This window comes from Biomphalaria glabrata, chromosome 7 (assembly GCF_947242115.1).
Source record: "Biomphalaria glabrata chromosome 7, xgBioGlab47.1, whole genome shotgun sequence".
Taxonomy (NCBI): Eukaryota; Metazoa; Mollusca; class Gastropoda; family Planorbidae; genus Biomphalaria; species Biomphalaria glabrata.
The window spans coordinates 6526093-6545846 of record NC_074717.1 but is presented as its reverse complement, the minus strand read 5'-3'; the positions used below and the strand labels follow the sequence as shown (position 1 = coordinate 6545846).

The 19754-nt window shown below is 38.8% G+C and overlaps 1 protein-coding gene across 2 annotated transcripts; it reads left to right on the top strand.

Moving 5' to 3' along the window:
- Window positions 1-664: 664 nt before the first annotated feature.
- Window positions 665-17224, top strand: LOC106051762 (uncharacterized). Of its 2 annotated transcripts, none has more exons than XM_013206967.2 (2): window positions 665-720; window positions 14369-17224. In XM_013206967.2, exon 2 carries the CDS (start codon window positions 14806-14808, stop codon window positions 16141-16143), a length of 1338 nt encoding a protein of 445 aa, XP_013062421.2. In that variant the 5' UTR covers window positions 665-720; window positions 14369-14805; the 3' UTR covers window positions 16144-17224. The 2 variants fall into 2 exon arrangements, with proteins under 2 accessions (XP_013062421.2, XP_013062420.2); XM_013206966.2 differs by lacking the exon at window positions 665-720 and adding an exon at window positions 11666-11751.
- Window positions 17225-19754: the final 2530 nt, after the last annotated feature.

The window sequence follows — 19754 nt, the reverse complement described above, 5'->3', positions numbered from 1 at the left end:
ATAATGCACTGTAGATATCTCAGAATATGCATCTTTGTATTTTAAATAACTAAAATAGTGCTTGGCGCCAAGGCTTCTTCCCCGAACCCCACTGAGGGAACTCACAGCGCTCCCCCAGACCCCTGGCTGACAAGGGCGGGGTGTATACAGTCTTTCCACTAACTTCAGGAAGAACCTATTCTAGGGTACAATAAACGTTTTCCAAAAAGAATGAAGTGTCGGAATGTAATTAATTAATTACGTACACACACACACACAAACACATATATATATATGCATATATATAATATATATATATATATATATATTGAGGGGGGATTACCCCCCCCCCCCGAAATAAAATCCTGGCTACGCCCATGCCTGCTCATTAACCGTTGGCCAGAGAAACAGGTGACCTTGACATCATCTGCCCTATAGATCGCAAGGTCTGATAGGGGAACTTTACTTTACTAACAGGGTCACTTGACTAATGCTAGTTGAAGTTTATGTGTGTGTTTTGTTTAACTTTTAGTAAACTTAATTTTTTTTTTTTTTTTTTAGAAATAGTAATCTATTTGTCTGTGATCAACTAATAAATAAATAAATAAATAAAAAGAAATAAAAAAAAACTAACTCTAAATAAAAGAACTCTCAAGTTTCTGATTGATTTTTTTTTTAAAGGCCTCTCTCACGTTCACGGTCATCAACTCTCGAAGAAGAGCAAAAGTGTGTGTTAATTATGTAAGTGTATGTTAATTATGTAACACCTGCCTCGGCTTGCACCTTAATTGATAATTGATTGGTTCCACCTGAAGACTGGGGATTATGTTTAAATAGAGCAGTGGTGTCCAACCTGTTTTCGACTCTAGAACATACTTAAATAGAGCAGTGGTGTCCAACCTGTTTTCGACTCGAGAACATACTTAGATAGAGCAGTGGTGTCCAACCTGTTTTCGACTCGAGAACATACTTAGATAGAGCAGTGGTGTCCAACCTGTTTTCGACTCGAGAACATACTCAGATAGAGCAGTGGTGTCCAACCTGTTTTCGACTCGAGAAAATACTTAGATAGAGCAGTGGTGTCCAACCTGTTTTCGACTCGAGAACATACTTAGATGGAGCAGTGGTGTCCAACCTGTTTTCGACTCGAGAACATACTTAGATAGAGCAGTGGTGTCCAACCTGTTTTCGACTCGAGAACATACTTAGATAGAGCAGTGGTGTCCAACCTGTTTTCGACTCGAGAACATACTCAGAGCAGTGGTGTCCAACCTGTTTTCGACTCGAGAACATACTCAGATAGAGCAGTGGTGTCCAACCTGTTTTCGACTCGAGAACATACTCAGATAGAGCAGTGGTGTCCAACCTGTTTTCGACTCGAGAACATACTCAGATAGAGCAGTGGTGTCCAACCTGTTTTCGACTCGAGAACATACTTAGATAGAGCAGTGGTGTCCAACCTGTTTTCGACTCGAGAACATACTTAGATAGAGCAGTGGTGTCCAACCTTTTTTTCGACTCGAGAACATACTTAGATAGAGCAGTGGTGTCCAACCTGTTTTCGACTCGAGAACATACTTAGATAGAGCAGTGGTGTCCAACCTGTTTTCGACTCGAGAACATACTTAGATAGAGCAGTGGTGTCCAACCTGTTTTAGACTCGAGAACATACTTAGATAGAGCAGTGGTGTCCAACCTTTTTTTCGACTCGAGAACATACTTAGATAGAGCAGTGGTGTCCAACCTGTTTTCGACTCGAGAACATACTTAGATAGAGCAGTGGTGTCCAACCTTTTTTTCGACTCGAGAACATACTTAGATAGAGCAGTGGTGTCCAACCTGTTTTCGACTCGAGAACATACTTAGATAGAGCAGTGGTGTCCAACCTTTTTTTCGACTCGAGAACATACTTAGATAGAGCAGTGGTGTCCAACCTGTTTTCGACTCGAGAACATACTTAGATAGAGCAGTGGTGTCCAACCTGTTTTCGACTCGAGAACATACTTAGATAGAGCTGTGGTGTCCAACCTTTTTTTCGACTCGAGAACATACTTAGATAGAGCAGTGGTGTCCAACCTGTTTTCGACTCGAGAACATACTTAGATAGAGCAATTGTGTCCAACCTGTTTTCGACTCGAGAACATACTCAGATAGAGCAGTGGTGTCCAACCTGTTTTCGACCTTGTTAGGGACATATTTAGTTAGAGCAGTGGTGTCCAACCTCTTTTCGACTCGAGAACATACTTAGTTAGAGCAGTGGTGTCCAACCTCTTTTCGACTCGAGAACATACTTAGTTAGAGCAGTGGTGTCCAACCTGTTTTCGACCTAGAGGGGAATATTTATATAGAGCAGTGGTGTCCAACCTGTTTTCGACTCGAGAACTTATTTAGATAGAGCAGTGGTGTCCAATCTGTTTTCGACCTTGTTAGGGACATATTTAGATAGAGCAGTGGTGTCCAACCTGTTTTCGACTCGAGAACATATTTAGATAGAGCAGTGGTGTCCTACCTGTTTTCGACCTTGAGGGGAATATTTATATAGAGCAGTGGTGTCCAACCTGTTTTCGACTCGAGAACATACTCAGATAGAGCAGTGGTGTCCAATCTGTTTTCGACCTTGTTAGGGACATATTTAGATAGAGCAGTGGTGTCCAACCTGTTTTCGACTCGAGAACATATTTAGATAGAGCAGTGCTGTCCAACCTGTTTTCGACCTTGTTAGGGACATATTTAGATAGAGCTGTGGTGTCCAACCTGTTTTCGACTCGAGAACATACTTAGATAGAGCTGTGGTGTCCAACCTGTTTTCGACTCAAGAACATATTTAGATAGAGCAGTGCTGTCCAACCTGTTTTCGACCTTGTTAGGGACATATTTAGATAGAGCTGTGGTGTCCAACCTGTTTTCGACTCGAGAACATACTTAGATAGAGCTGTGGTGTCCAACCTGTTTTCGACTCAAGAACATATTTAGATAGAGCAGTGGTGTCCAACCTGTTTTCGACCTTGTTAGGGACATATTTAGATAGAGCAGTGGTGTCCAACCTGTTTTCGACTCGAGAACATATTTAGATAGAGCAGTGTTTTCGACCTAGAGGGACATATTTAGATAGAACAGTGGTGTCCAACCTCTTTTCGACTCGAGAACATACTTAGATAGAGCAGTGGTGTCCAACCTGTTTTCGACTAGAGGGACACCTACATTTCGAAAACATGTGTGCTATGGAGTTTATGTGTGTTTCCAAGGTGATTACCAAGAAATGGAGCATTAATTGTTAGTTTTGTAGAATTATGCAAGATAAGCGAAGCTGTCGTAAGCTGTTAATCACGCCAGATTCCAAGAACCCAGAGTGTAAGGATGTGTTGTCATTACAAGTTAGATTTGTTTAAATACCAATTTATTTCATTTCATCTTCAGTTGAATTTGTATGTACTGTATTAATTTTGTTCACAAAGAAGTCATTTAAGTTATTTTAATTAGTTTTATAAGTTAAAATTTAATACGCCACCAGCGGTTTAATTGTCTACCAGCAGTTTGGTGCTATAAGTCAATGACTGTCGCTAACTATGCGCCACGGGCCCCATTGACGCAAAGTCCATTGGAAACTATCCACTTTGAGTTCATTGTGGACAGAAGTTTCTAAGAGCCGGATAGCACACGGGCCGTAGTTTGAGTAACATTGGTTCATAGCGTACACAGTCAATATGTTTATTTACAACGTCTCAAGGTAACACCGCTGCTAGTTTTTTTTTAAAATCAGTTTTAAGTAGGCCTATGCTTCGTTGGAGCCGGAGCTAGGGGCGACGACCAAAGGTGCGGCCGCTCACGATCACGAAATACTCACGCTAACTTAAAATGTGTCTTAATGTTTACATGTATAAGTAAAGTAAAAAATAGACATATCTTCTTTTCTAGCGGCCCCCGAAAGGGGGAAAGACGCAATTAGTTTTGTGTGGCCTGTCTGTCCGTCCGTCCGTCCCGTTTAGATATCAGAAACTAGAAGAGAAAAAAATGAAAATCGGACATCATGATATTTTAGATCATTCAAAGTTCTGATGCAACGGCTACTTTTTTCTTTTCTGAAAGCGAAAAATCTAATTTTTTAAATCAATTATGAAAACAGTTTTTCTTATAAATATACAATTTTTACAACTATTCACTATTAATAGTAACAAACACTGGAGGCTTTTTAGTAAGGGAGACAGCCGTTTACTATCTTTTAACACATTTATGCAAATGGTTTTAGATTTTTGGTCAAAAAATATATTTTTTAACAATTGTATTGCTAAATTATGTAAGATCTGTCTTATTAACTTTTATTTTTAAAGAGAAAAAATCTATTTACTATGCAAACAAGATGGAAATAATTTAAAATAACAATTAATAAGTAGTTTTTCATATCGCGTGAACTGCAGAGGTCGTATCCGAAAATAGTCCACAAAGGATTTTTTTATGGGAATTTTTTTTCTTCAGGCTTTGCATAAGAAAGAGACTGACCCTTTGCAAACCAGTTAGGTCAATTAGATACTCATTATATCAGTTTGGCCAGGTTCATATCTAATTTCACATTCACTTTCACCTATCCCTTGGTCTGCTGGACCTTTGGGGCACCACACAGGATCTGTCAACCTTCTTTCTCCATTCTTCTCTGTCATTTGCCTTTAATAGAATTTCATTATGTTATTCTTTCTGAAAATATTGATACCTGCCTTTTTACCTGTCTGGGTAGACCACTTCTGATAGAATTTAATACTGATATTCTTTTAAAAATATTGAAACCTGCCTTTTTTTTCTCCCTGGGTGGACCATTTCGGGGTCCGACTTTGAGTTTGTGTTTCCACACAAACTGTCTTTGTAACCTTGTTATTTATTTTATTTTTGTTCCACCATGCACATTTTGTTCAAAGACATCCCTCCCTAACAGGAGCGGACTGGGTGTCAAAATCGGCCCGGGCATTTCTATGTCAACCGGCAAATAAATAGTATATCATATGATGTACATTGTTATGACATGATTAGAATTTAGTATTTGTTTCGGGAATAAAGGGGAAAGTTTTACTTAGCGACAAGTGACGTGACAGATCTTTAAAAAACAAGAACGCTCTAAGTGACGCTACAGAAGAAGACGCTTCGTGTAGAGCAGTAGAATAGATATACGGATTTACGGACATAGCTGACATCGGACGATTCCCTTCTTGATTATTAAATATATTTGTAGAACAACATCAGCGTCGACTACATATTTTGATTGTTTCGGCCTTTCGCCGGTGTTACTAAAGTAGTTTGAGTTCAGTGTTACTTCCAGTCAGACGTAGATCTACACTAGTTATATTTCATAGAATTAACACCGAGCGGAAGTCTTAACATCTAATTCTAGGTCTACCTGTCCTCAAAATTATTCTGTATCATGATTAAAAAATTCGTTTCGAGATCCGAACTCAGGACAACTGAGACTTCAAGCGCTAGACAGTCCCCTGGTGTTTACACCTGACAAACAAATACTTGTTGTAAATATGACCCAGTTTATTGATTTTTGTTGTTCTATTGACATTGCCGTCATAAATCAATAACTTGTACTTGTGTTCCCAAACATTAGGAGACCTACTAGGGACTGGAGGTTAAACAACACACACATAGACATAATGAGTCTTTCTTTCTCTCTATCTCTTCGTTTTTTTTCTTCTCTCTTTTTCTTCTAAACTCTCTCGTTCATGTTATATTTATTTCTCTTGTCTCGCTCAACGTCTTGCTTTCTCTTGGTTTATCTTATTCATTCTTTCTTTCTCTCTCCCTCTTTCTCATTCAAGCGTTCTTTGTCTGGTGCACCTCTACTCTCCCTGCCCCTCTCTCTTCCCCCCCCCCCGTCTCTCTCTTTCTCTTTTATTCATTCCATGTTTCTCTCTTTCTCTCTCTCTCTCTTCCTTTCTCTCTTTTTGTCTCTCTCTTTCTCACATTATGTCTCTTTCTTAGTTTCTCCATGTCATTCTCATTCAGCCCCTTCTCTTTCTATGTTTCCATTTCTCTCTATTTTTCTCTTTCCGTCTCTTTCTCTCTCTCCCCCACTCTCAGAGACACTCTCTTTAAGATTCTCAATCTCTGCCTCGCTCGACCTTTCCTTCTCTCTTAGTTTCTCCATCTCCCTTCTATGGTTTTATTTTTCAGCTTCTCTCTCTCGCTCTCTCCATTTATCGCTTTCCAACTCTTTTTTCTCTTTCTCTCTCTCTATATATATTTATCGCTTTCCAACTCTTTTTTCTCTCTCTCTCTCTCTCTATCCTACTCTCTTTCTCTTTTCTTAGACTTTCTCTTTTACTCACTCTTTCTCTCTCTCTCTCTCTCACTTTTCATCTCTCTTTCTCTCCAATTTTGCCCCTCTCTATGTCTCTTTCAATGTCTTTCTCGTTCCCAGCATAACCTAATATCGATTCCTCCGACCATTCACATTAGCGAGAACACGATGTGATCCCCATTCATAAAACTAGGAACAAAATGCCACGGCTGCCAGAACATTTGATATGAATTAAAAGGGGAGGTCTTTAGGAGGGGGAGGGTAGTTGTTTACTAAGTAAATACATTTATTAATCATTTGTCAGAAGAAAAAAAATTGATGGAAAACGCGTTAAGTTCCAGCCCCGTCCTCTATTTTTGTTTTTCTTTTTAATAAATCTAGACACCACATTGTCATAATCATTTATTAAACAGTGGTTCTCAAATTGTCCGATTGAGATTATTAGCTGAAAAAAAAAGATTTTTATTACTTTTATTGTTTCTATAACCTAACTGTAAAAATTCTGTATGCTGATATCATTTCTTTTTTAATATAAAACCTTTATAAGAGGTCACTGAATCTGAACAGGCAAGCTATAAAAATACTTTTTAAAAAACTTATATAAGGTAAAGAACTGCACAATTACTGTCATATTTCTGCATATTGCAAGATTTATCTTCCTCTTTCTAGAATCTACATAAAACAAAATTATTTGATTAATTGGTTAATTTTTTTAATTGGTTCTTGTGTTGTCGTCGACTAAGAATAATTGTGCAAAGTTTCACTTAATCTTAGAATGGGAAGTGGGAGAAATAATGTGTACAATATTTGTACCAGACTGACAAGCTTAGTAAAAAGTCTGAGAACTCCTACGCTATAAAACAGGGGTGGGAAACCTTTTTCTATCGAGGGCCGCATTAAAAAAAATTTAGGAAGGTGGGGCGCATATGAATAAATTAATAAATAAATATGGGGCGCATATACATAAATAAATAAATAAATAAATATATATATATATATATATATATATATATATATATATATTTCAAGACAGTTCTTCATAGCATTGAATAAAAACTTTTAGATAGAATGATAAGTTTCAATAATTTATATAAATATTACATTTTTTAAAAATATATTCGCATTTTTTATATGATTTCTATAGGTGTCGCGGGCGCATAAAACACTCCGGCGGGCGGCATGTGGGCTGCAGGCCGTGATTTGCCCACCTCTGTTATAGAATACCATATATGGCCAGTAGTTAGTAACTTTAGCATGTATGGATACTACAATGAGTTGGTTTGGCCACTTAGCTTTTAATATGTGAGTTTAAATGATTGTTGTGTTTGCTTGGAGGGGCGCCTTGTAGTGCAGGCTGAAGGTAATACTAGTGGCGCCCTTAAGTGAAAACTATGAAGAGGCACCACATTTATATGATCCTCGCATTTTTAGTTCTTTGGCACTGACGCATTCATTTGCATATCATTTTCGTTCTTGTCCAAGTGATGACACTGCCACTGCTAGTTTCTCTACCACTATCACTACCACTACCAGTGCTGGATCTATCTAAAAGCAACCTAAGCTATAGTTTAGGGCCACCACTACCAGTGCTGGATCTATCTATATGCAACCTAAGCTATAGTTTAGGGCCACCACTACCAGTGCTGGATCTATCTATAAGCAACCTAAGCTATAGTTTAGGGCCACCACTACCAGTGCTGGATCTATCTATAAGCAACCTAAGCTATAGTTTAGGGCCACCACTACCAGTGCTGGGTCTATCTCTAAGCAACCTAAGCTATAGTTTAGGGCCACCGCTACCAGTGCTGGATCTATCTATAAGCAACCTAAGCTATAGTTTAGGGCCACCACTACCAGTGCTGGATCTATCTCTAAGCAACCTAAGCTATAGTTTAGGGCCACCGCTTGCCGGAGGGGACCCAAAGGTTATTGGTCTATTTTCAATCATACTGAAGAAAGCAAAGGAACAAAATTGCCTTACAAAGGGGGACCCATATATCTAATAGCTTAGGACCTCTTGCGGTCTATAGGGCGGATGATGTTAATGTCATCTGTTTCTTTGGCCATCCGTTAACGAGAAGGGTGTCATGTGGCCAGCACAACGACCAACCGCTTTTACTTTCCCCAACTAAAGTCAGGTACCCATTAGAGTTGGGTGGACTCAGGGGCGCCCTAAAAATTCCGAAATTCAAAAATCCCAGTCTTCACTGAGATCCGAGCCTAGCACCTCCAGGTTCGGAAGCCAAGCGTTTAACCCCCACCGCGTTCCCCTGTGAAGTGTAAATCCGGACCTGACCAATTTGTGGAAATAAATCGTTTAAAGAAAGTTTATAATGACATCCCCATTTTGATGAAACTATCAAAAAATCAAACAAAGCATTAGGGTCTACGGAAAAGAAATTACTATAAATCGAATTTGTAGAAATAATTGATTTAAAGAGAGTTTATAATGTTTTCGACCAATTATATTTCCAATGACCTGATTCGTATCGATTGCCGTCTGCTCTTAATGAAAAAGGGGGAGGGGGGACAAAATTACATTGATTTCTCTCCCCTTTCGTCCTATCGCCGAAGCCGACGTCAAACGACATGGTCCATTAGACGGGAATCAATTGTGGCGACCAGATTCCACCGTGAACCACAAATAAAGGTCAGATGTAATCGATATAAATAAAACAACAAATTAATACTAACAGTGTTTTTTGTTTTGAATGTAATCTTATTTTTAACTTATAATACTGACATTCTTTCAATCATTTTGTTATATATTAGGTAATACAACTATATTGGTATACATATTTTTTAGCGGTCCTCGAAAGAGGAAAAACCGTTATTACTTGTGTGTGGTCCGTCTGTTCGTCCCATTTAGATCACAGAAACTCACCTCACCTCACCTGTCCCGTAGTCTGTTGGACCGTTGGGGCACCATGCAAGATTCGTTCGCCCTCTTTCTCCATTCCTTTTGTCTTTTGCCTTACTTAGAACCTCTTGCAATGGAAGGCCCGTCCATTCTTTTATGTTGCCCTCCCATCGCTTTCTCTGCCCCTTCTTTTTTTTCCTGGTACAGTTCCCTGAAGGAAGGTCTTTACGAGCCCCGAAGATCTTGTAATATGGCCATAGACTTTTAGCTTGCGTTTTTTTTTTAACGATAGTGCTAACACAGAAACTAGTAAAGATATTGAAAAATTGATATCATGATATTTTATCATTATAGAACATTCTGGTGCAATTGCTACTTTTCTTTTATTTTCTGAAAGCGTACCGTTTAGTTTTTTAAATTAAATATGTAAGCATTTTTTATTCCATTAAAACACACCACTTTTTTAACATGAAAAACTCCAGGAAAGGTATTTTTTTCATACTGGGCTTCTCATTTACTCAGTCGAGAGTTCTAATCCCAACTTGAGCTGAAGTATATTATTTTTTATTTACAAAGCTTATATCAACTCATTCTGTCTGTCTGGTAAAAAGTTTGTACACGTTATTTCTCCCACACCCAATCTCGTATCAAGCTGAAATTTTAAACAATTATTTCTTTTACCTAACAACACAAGAATCAATAAAAAAAAATAACCAATTAGTTAATTAACTATTGGTAATTAATTATTTTGTTTGGTATCTCGAACAACGGAAATAAATGTACTTGACTGAAGTGGTGGCATATGCTGAATTCTGTGGCTGGTAAAAAGGAGGAAGTCCTCAATACAGGAAGAGACTAAATCTGAGCTGGCCAGTTTGTACAGCGAGGAGACTAAATCTGAGCTGGTTAGTTTGTACAGCGAAGAGACTAAATCTGAGCTGGCCAGTTTGTACAGCGAGGAGACTAAATCTGAGCTGGTCAGTTTGTACAGCGAAGAGACTAAATCTGAGCTGGTCAGTTTGTATAGCAAAGAGACTAAATCTGAGCTGGTCAGTTTGTACAGCGAAGAGACTAAATCTGAGCTGGCCAGTTTGTACAGCGAAGAGACTAAATCTGAGCTGGCCAGTTTGTAAGACACGACAAGCTGTTAAAAAAAAATCCTCCTTCAAGGTCCTGTGAAGTTATTGAGGAGAGAGCATGAAGAAAGTGTCGCCCAAAGAAAATCTGTCTGGGCAACGTTAAAGTATGGACCGGCCTCTCTCTTGATATTCTGTTAAGGTCAGCTGCTGACCGAGAAGAGTGGAAAGATTTGGATTACGCAAACAGTTGATATGTTCCCATATTGCTATTCAAGGAACTGATGCTGAAGTGTTAAAAGTTGTGTTTACCACTTCGAGGTTTAGGCTACTTAAACAATTACTAAGAAGAAGTGGAGATGTATTTAGAAAATACATGTATCGTATTTTAAATGTATATTCAATTATTAATTAATTGAGCGAAACAATTTTTCCGAGACCTCAAATTTTTGGCTTTTTTTAAAAAAAGCTTATCAGTAGCAGTTTGCGTCTTGAGAGAAGATCAATTCCTTTCGCAAATTCACGTGTTACTGAAGAAGCCAATCCTTGATACACATCCACGGTAATTGTGTAGGAATTTGTAATCGCAATACGCTGCAGCGTTTTCAGCCTTTTCCCTGCTTTTGGTGTGTTTATAGTGTCTTCGCTCCATAATGGGCATACGCTGGCAGGACTACCTTAAAAATGTTCTGCTGGAGGATGGTGTGGCAAGTACAGAAGCACTACTTACCTTGCGAAAGCTGCTCTGAGTCGGACACTTATCCCGCATGGGATGATCGCATGCAAAAGCAATTTTTTTTTTTGGAGATTAAACGAGGACGGTGTAACAGAGATGCCACCTGTAAGCGCTATAAAGATCAGCTCAGGCGCCATTTTACTCTCACTGGCATAGAGGAAAGTAGCTGGCGACATATGACCTCTGAAAGAGACAGTTGGAAAGATCTCACGAAGGACACACATTTGAGGATTAGAGAAACTTCTAGAAGACATTCGCAGAAGATTTAAATAGACCCCCCCCCCGCGAAGGACGGCTTTGTCTGTATCAGATGTGGGAAAATATGCAGGTCGCAAGTGGGTTTTTGAAGATATTGCTATTATAATTATTATTTTGTCTGCTAATTCACTTTATCCAATAAGTTAAGATTGTCGTGTCGTTAATGTCTGTGGAAAGAAATTAAACCAGGCACTTATATTTAATTTTATTAAGGCCTACAACCAATGTAATGTATTGTTTAGTTTAATTTTATCAATGCCTACAACCAATGTATTATGTTGTTTAGTTTAATTTTATTAAGGCCTACAACCTATATAATATGTTGTTTAGTTTAATTTTATTAAGGCCTACAACCAATGTAATGTGTTGTTTTTCTTTTTTTTTTTTTTTTCCATTTTATGACGGGACTTTCACAAAACTAGTTTGGGACATTGTTTAGAAATAGATCTAGTTCAGTGAGCATGAGTAGCGATCTTACTTATCTTTTAAACCAAAAGATGTCAGAAAGACGGTGAGAGTTTGGGTTAGACCGACTCTGTCTTGTCTTAAAATGGTAATGTTGGCCAAGATATTGGAATTAGCTAGATCTAGATTTGATACATTTTCATTTCCATAGACTACTTTATGCGGGATCTAGATCTAAACCTAGATCTAGTAGATCTAGGTCTAGTAGATTTAGGTCTATCCATCTAGATTTAAATATAGATCTAGATCTCTAGATGACATAGTTTTCATTTCCTTCCTAAACCTATTAGTATTGAATCTTTGTGTTTACGGTGCTATGTTTATTACTTATATTCTGAAGCCGCATGCAGCCTGGTACTCTCTTCTAGGTCTGCTAATTCAAGTTGGCGCCTAAGCTAGTCATTAAAGCGTTTCCGTGGGGCACCTCTGTTACGTAGTCCACCTTTTAGCTCACCAAAAAAGACTGCTTTTGACATACGTTCGTCCCCCATACGGGATATTTGCCCTGCCCAGCGTAACTGTCGGACCCTAAGAAGTCCCTCTATACTGTCCAGCTGGAGATCACTTACAAAGTCCACGGGATACACATTTAAGACCGAGCGAAAATTCGCTGCCGAGGACAGACTCAGACGGCGAAAAGAAAATCTTAAATAATCGACCACCGGCGGACAATGGTTATGCTTGTCCTGGATGTGGCAAACTATGTAGGTCACAGCTAGGGCTGCATATCCACGGGAAAAAGTGCATTCCTCATTAATCTTCGGACTATTATTATTATTATTATTATTATCCCCCCCTTAAGTAGATCTACTTGATAGAAGTATTGCTGATGTTATAGTAGGCTTCAACAGTAGGCTTCAACAGTGACCTGCGACGTCTCAACCACGCTACAGGTCAGGTCCTGACGTCAGAAACAGTAGGCATGTAAAGGTTATTAAGAGAATGAGAAGCAGTTATTTAGTAGATTAAAGTGTTAGGGGATGTCTTGTGATAATTCAAAAATAGTGAACGTATATGAAATTAAATACCGCGGAAAGTTTAATTTCGCGGGCGGTCTCGGAAAGTATCCTCCTCGAAAGTCAAGTAAACACTGGCCTATATTTCTTTATTAATTTTCATTAAAAATATTTTTTTTTTAAGTTGCACTTATGTTACAACAATATAAAAGACTCTTTTGTGTAGAAATAACTATAGAACTACAGCTGGTTCAAACTTCATCACTACGCGTTTTACTATTCGAATCCTATTGGATGTCGTTTATTTACGAAATAAATTATGTTAATTGTTCGCTTCCGGCTACTTGTTTTTATTGATGTTAAGATGAACTGTTAAAAAATGATAACATTGTAGAATCGACAGGTCATAAGATGCTGTCTTTACCGAAACTGAACGGTATATGAAATCAAAAAATATCATGTTAAGAGCTTGCATGATAATTGGTATGATGTAGATGCCCGGAAGGCTTCCAAAATATTGTGTAACAATTCCTAGTCAATGAGAACTGACCTGGATTGCGAAGCTGAAGGTGACAAGGAAATTACGATCGCGTGGACCCCCTCAGGCGCGGGGCCTGTGACGGTTGCCCCACTTGCCACTCCCTAGGGCCGCTACTGGTTCTTAACTATGTTTGAGATGTGATCCAATTTTCGCAATTTATTCTCTATATTTATATTTTACTTCTTAGCGAGGCCCCCACCAAATGAAGGCTCAAGGCGGCTGCTTAGTTTGCATATGCCTAAGGCGGGCCCTGACCTGACCTTACGTAGATGAGGACGGGGCTAGTCTTGTAGTGTTCCGATTATAGATCCACTTCGTCTGTGCTTAACTGCATATTGATGGCGAAAGTCTTATTGATGTGCTAATTTAGTTTTTCATGTTTATTATAAATAAAAGCTCTCCTTTATTCATTTATTTGAAATATAACTTAATTTCAATAACAGATTTACAAGATTATTATAGCTTGAATTTTAAAACTTATTAGCCCGTCTCGCCTTTTTATAGATTTTTTAAAGAGACACATCTCGATTAGGAAATAAAGTAAAAACTTTTCATTTCTAATTAACTGCCTTTCATTTTCCAATCTTTTGTTAAAAAACTTGAATTTTAGCGTAACGAAGGCTTAAGTAAACTTCCGGTTAACACTTCTATGTTTTTTAAAATTCCTTTTGCATAGCGCAACTTTCATGCTTAAAGCATACTTTGTGGACCAGTGGGAGGGGGTATCTGGGAGAAGGTTTACGTGCTGCCTATAGGCAACAACTCTACTCGGGTCGGTATTAGAACTCGAGCCTCTTGATAGGTACCCAGCGGAATTAGGCCACTCATGAGCCACAGATCCCACATCTCCTGAGACCTTGACGCGTACATCAAGTGACACTTTCTTTTTTTGTTTCGGCAATCCTTCTCCGCTTAATATGTTTTAGCACCCATCTTGCCGATTTTAATTGGGGTCCTCCTATGAAAGATAGTATAACTTTTGTAGATGTAGATAAATTACTCTTGATTTTAACAATATCTTTTTATTATTTGGAACCATTTATGCGCACAAACCAGAAAAATACCAGTTGGTATATTTTATATCTTTATCTGTTAAAAAGAAACAGCTAACAAAAAAAAAATAATATTAAACGAACGAAATAAATAATAATTAACTTAACAACCCAACATGTTATTTGTGATTTTCATTTATTTTATTTATTTTTCAGGTGACGTCTACTGAGAAGTTTTTAATGATTAAAAACCAAACAGAAGCGTCAACCATATTATTGAACAAGATGCAGACGAACAAGATGTCGGCGGGAAAGACCGAAATGTCGGAACGCATTAGTTTCTCACTTCTGCTCATCTACCCAGTGTCACCTTAACTAAGCATGTTATACGGGTGTGTACGGTTGCGGTCTTGTCACATCATTGGAGAGCTCTACCTATGACGACATCGTCCCGGAATCGTATGTGAGTATCGATGAAGAGCAGTGCGATACTTTACTGCTACATTCACGATACGAATACCTTTTTAGGCTCATTCCTTCTCCTATGAGATTCGATACTTACAAAACTGGAAGCAGACGACCTGACGACACCAGCGAGTTCTCGCGAATCCCCAACGCCATGCAACTACCTCCCCGAAAACAGGACAAGGTTAATGGTAGAAAGACTGATTAGCTCCGGGGATCTCCTGGCCACTGCGGAGAGAATCGCCTTTGGTAAAGAAGACGAACCGCAAGACGACATGGTCTGTGGCTGGGGCAGAAGCTTCAGTTTTCCTCGGCAGGTTCTGTCAGCGACTTCAAGAAGTCAAGGCTGCAAGCGTAAGGCGTCGAAGCTTCTGCCTTCGAGCATTGACCCGTCCAACCTCACAGTCCGCCTCGTCAGCGAGGATTTCATCGTAGACCACCTTAGGTCGGCCTGGAAAGCCAACGTTGAACCGGGGACTTACAGATATATCTCCAACAACGGCCACTATCGGATGACAAAGTTTTCAGCGTACGGGCCGGAGTGGTCGACTATGAGACGATCGCGGCTGACCGAACGCTCTTCCGTGGCTTCGTTCGACGTCAAGCAAACTCAAAAGATACTAAAGAAAGACTTGGAATCTAATTTCAAATTGCAGCCTGTCTTAGAATCTCCTCCATCTTCCCATAACCAATCTTTGCCCCAATCAAACGGGGACGGTAATTTAAACAGTTTCTCGGTTTCCAAAACAGAGAAAGTGAGCGAAACTTTGTCCTCACGAACAGATTTCGAAAGAAGTAACCATGCCAGATCCGAAGTTCCTGAAAAGAGGGTGGACAGCGCTCCAAGCTTAGGCACCAGGCAGCACAATATCAGCGGCAATATTCATTATCATTCCCTCCAGAACTCAATCTCTCAACGCATCCCCCTCGACTCATTTTACATTAACGGGATGGTTCGGGCCGATACGGTGCTTAGGCCCTTGGAAAAACTGACTCCTTTTCAAAAGCACATCGACCGTCGGATGAGCGAGCCCAACAAGCAGGCGGAGGTGACTCCGAGCACGCAGGCGGTATCCTTGGTGAACTCTACGGGTAGTTCTAGAAAAGCACCAGGCCACGATGCTGCTTCGGCCCATCTGATGGGTCAGGCAGAGACGGACATACTGTCTAGATTGAGGAACAGGTTCAACGTTCCGCCGAAGGATGATGGGAAGCCCGGGATGTACTCACTTCTTCACAACAATGTCATTAAAGACTATAGCCGGCTGCTGACAGAGAAGGCAAATGCTCCTCTTCTCGGCGCCGTCAACGGAACTGTCAAATCGTTGGCTGCGCACAGGAGAGCTCCCATGCCTAGCAAGGCGAACGGAAGTGGTCATTTGCAGGGCTCTGGGATTGGCGAGTTGGGCAAGCGTGCGCCTCTGGATACGAGCGCAAATCCTACGATCGACACGGATTTTGCTTTGCCCGAAATTTCCGGAAAGAGGATCGCCGTGGCGGCAACTCTTCACCATCGATTGCTGTGACAAACTCGTAATGTATATGAACATTAACTTATTTCGATACTCTATTAATTAACATCTAGTTCGAGTCCAGGAGTTATAACCTATTTTAGCATTGCATTGTGAAAAAGTGGGTCTAGGTTTTCTGTTTCATAAGTACTGTATATTTATCCATGACTATGAAGTATTGATGCACTTAATTAATGTGTTCTAAATCAGGTTTACCCTACTATACATAACTTTTGCGAGTTTAGTGAAAAGTCGCCTTTTTTTTTATTTGCAAAGTAATTAGATTTAAAGTCTTTTGGTTAGCTCTGCTTGTACGCAGATCTTAATTCTCATTCCCATTTGCAATAATAATTTAGCCAAAAATCATTTTAAAAGTACACACAGTGTTAACAAATTAGTCTTTGTCCGTTGAAATTATTATTTTTTTTTAGGGAGGGGTGTATAACATCATTGCCTGTTAAAAAACAAATGTCCAATAAACTATTCGCAAATTCAACTTTGACTTTACGCAAACCATAAACTAGTTGCCTTAGTACATACGTTTTGTGATTTTTGTGAAGCCCATTAACTACATAATTACAATTCTATGCATATAATATACCCTACAGACAGCATTTTCATAATTGTCAATTTCCGACAAACTACATGAAATGTATTAATATACGTTAACGGTTGAATCCTCACACTTGATATATAAACAACGAAAAAAAAACTTGATTAGAAAAACTTAAATCCAACGCTATCCATAAGCTATCCGCTGACCATAAGAGAAGTTTACCCAGTCTCTCTATTTCTAGTAAAAAATAAAACACCAACTAACACATTCGTACAATAGGCTTGGAATCCTCTTGCATTTCATTATAAATTTCCACTTTCAACATGGCTAGTGTAACATGTTTCTTGAATTATGCTCTGTATCATTTCCTGGTTGACAATAAAGACAATAGTGATCAGGTCGTTTTGTTATTTGTTGATGCAATGTATAGGGTGGAACTCCATTGAGGCAGACATTAGGGCTGAGACATCAGCTCATAAACTTGTGATACTGATTCAGTTGATACAAGATGGAATGAATAAAACAACGCACTGAACTCCACACATTTTTGTTATTACTATTTATAGTTCATTAATTCGCTGTTACATTATAGTTACATCATCTGATTGTTTGTTGTTACATCTTCTGATTGCTTGTTGTTACATCTTCTGATTGTTTGTTGTTACATCTTCTGATTGCTTGTTGTTATATCATCTGATTGTTTGTTGTTACATCCTCTGATTGTTTGTTGTTACATCCTCTGATCATTTGTTGTTACATCCTCTGATTGTTTGTTGTTATATCCTCTGATCATTTGTTGTTACATCATCTGATTGTTTTTTGTTACATCATCTGAATGTTTGTTAATACATCATCTGATTGTTTGATGCTACATCCTCTGATTGTTTGTTGTTACATCATATGATTGTTTTAGTTACATCATCTATTAATTTTTTGTAGCATCATTTGATTGTTTCTTGTTACATGATTTATTTATTTTTTAATTTTGTCTGTTTTGTGAACTGAACTGTGGATCACATTTGACTATCACACACACACACACACACACAGAGAGAGAGAGAGAGAGAGAGAGAGAGAGAGAGAGAGAGAGTGCTTGTTAACATAAAACATTTCCCACGTTCTTGTATAACAAATAAGGGTTATTGGGTAAAGGGTGGTGAAGTGATATGGTCATGTGATAGTCTAGAAGCCCTGGCAATACATCGGGGGGTTCGATATCATTCTAGAACGCTTTCTGGACCCTAAATAAAAGGGCGAAGATGTCAGAGTCAAGACAGTTCAGATTCGGTCCTGTACCTTGAGTTTAGTCTAAAATCCGCAACAGAAGAATCCAGTGCGAGTCCAGGACGAGGCGCAGGAACCAGTAGAGTTTATACAGCAGTACGGTTATACACGCTGAAACGTTTGTTCAGTGTTGGGTGTGGCCAATTGTACACTGTTGGCTGTGAATTTAATGAGACATTCAAGAATTTTGTTATTTGGAGCCCGAGTTGTCTGGCCCTTGAGTTGGTTGTGTTATGTTGTGCGGTGTCTGTACTTTGAAGAGAGCCCGAGAGGGAGAGAGAGAGAGAGAGTAAGAGAGAGAGAGAGATGTTTCAGTATTATAGTAATGTTCAAGGAGTTATTAATAGTATTTATTGATAGTTTAAACTCAATATTAAAAGAAGTCATTTAGTAAAGCACACGTGAAATATACTGGTCTGTCGTTTAGATTTATCGATGGTCCGGGGGTTCAAACCCTGCCCGCTCCCATCCCCTGTCGTCCTATGGGAGGTTTGGACTAGGAATTAAACTATCTTCAACTCTGAAGGAACATCCGAAACATTAGAACATTTTACAACAAGCAAACAACGTGCCCTGCCCAGCGTAACTGTCCCTCTATAGTTATGTTATGAAATTCCCACCTATTTTGTTTTAATTGTAAAAAAAAGGGTAGATAAGTTTTAGATTTTGTGAGCAATTAAAAATAATTAGGTTACTGCCCCTGCAAAAAAATTATTAAAAAAGACAACTTTTTAAAAAATGCACAAACGATACAAGAAAGTATGCGAGTATTCAACCTAATATTTGTTAGACCAGTGTTTCCCAAACTATGTTCCGCGGAAACAACACATGTCAGCATATCACCTCCAATACTGATGTCCCTTTTTAAACCCTATTGCTTTTAGTTATTTTGTCATCATGTGATTTTTTAGGCATTGTTTTGCAAACAAGGTCTTGTCTTTGCGCATTACCAAGTCAGCTAATTCTTCTTCTGTCCCTGCCAGACCATCTATGTCGTCCGCAAAGCTAGTAATTCTTATATGCTTACAGTACCTTCGTAGCTCTAGAGAGCGTCTTCCATCATCCTTACATGTTTTGATTTACATTGTACATTTCCATTGCCGCCAGGAGTGCCCTATGCGGCATGCCATACTCTGTCGAAGGCTTTCTTGAAATCACTAAAAGGTTCTGTTGTCACTAAAAGGTTCTATTGTCACTAAAAGGTTCTGTTGTCACTAAAAGGTTCTGTTGTCACTAAAAGGTTCTTTTGGGGTTGAATGTATTTCTCGCAGAGTAACCTGGGGTTTAGGATTTTGTTGTGCTGAGCCCAGGGCCTATTGTGCGATGAGTGGATAGGTAGTCCAGTGAGCCGAGTCAATATTCCGAGATTATTTATTTCTTACATTTGAATCTTTTTTAAAGTTGCTAAATGTTTGAATATTTTTTTCTATAGATTCTAATTATTCCATTAAGCTTTTGAAAATGAGAATCGATGTAATGGAAACATTTAAAAAAAAAATAGACATGAAGGCAAGTTTAAAAAAAAGCGTATACTCATTTTAGTGCTTGAAAAAATATTTTTGCGTGTTGTTTATAGTATTCATGTTTTTTAAATCGCTTACAGAATCAGATCAGTCTATACATTGCTTTTTTGTTTCGTCAATTCATTACTTACCACATACAAATTTTATTGTTTAGTGCAGTGGTTCCCAAACCTTTTCTCTAACGGAACACTTCGCACATTCTGAGCATTTAGCGGAACACGGTTTTTTTTTAGAGAGATTAAATCCCCTGCATACTAGTCTAT

Coding starts and splice junctions, on each gene's coding strand:
- LOC106051762 (XM_013206967.2), top strand. CDS start 14,806: ATGGTAGAAAGACTGATTAGCTCCGGGGATCTCCTGGCCACTGCGGAG.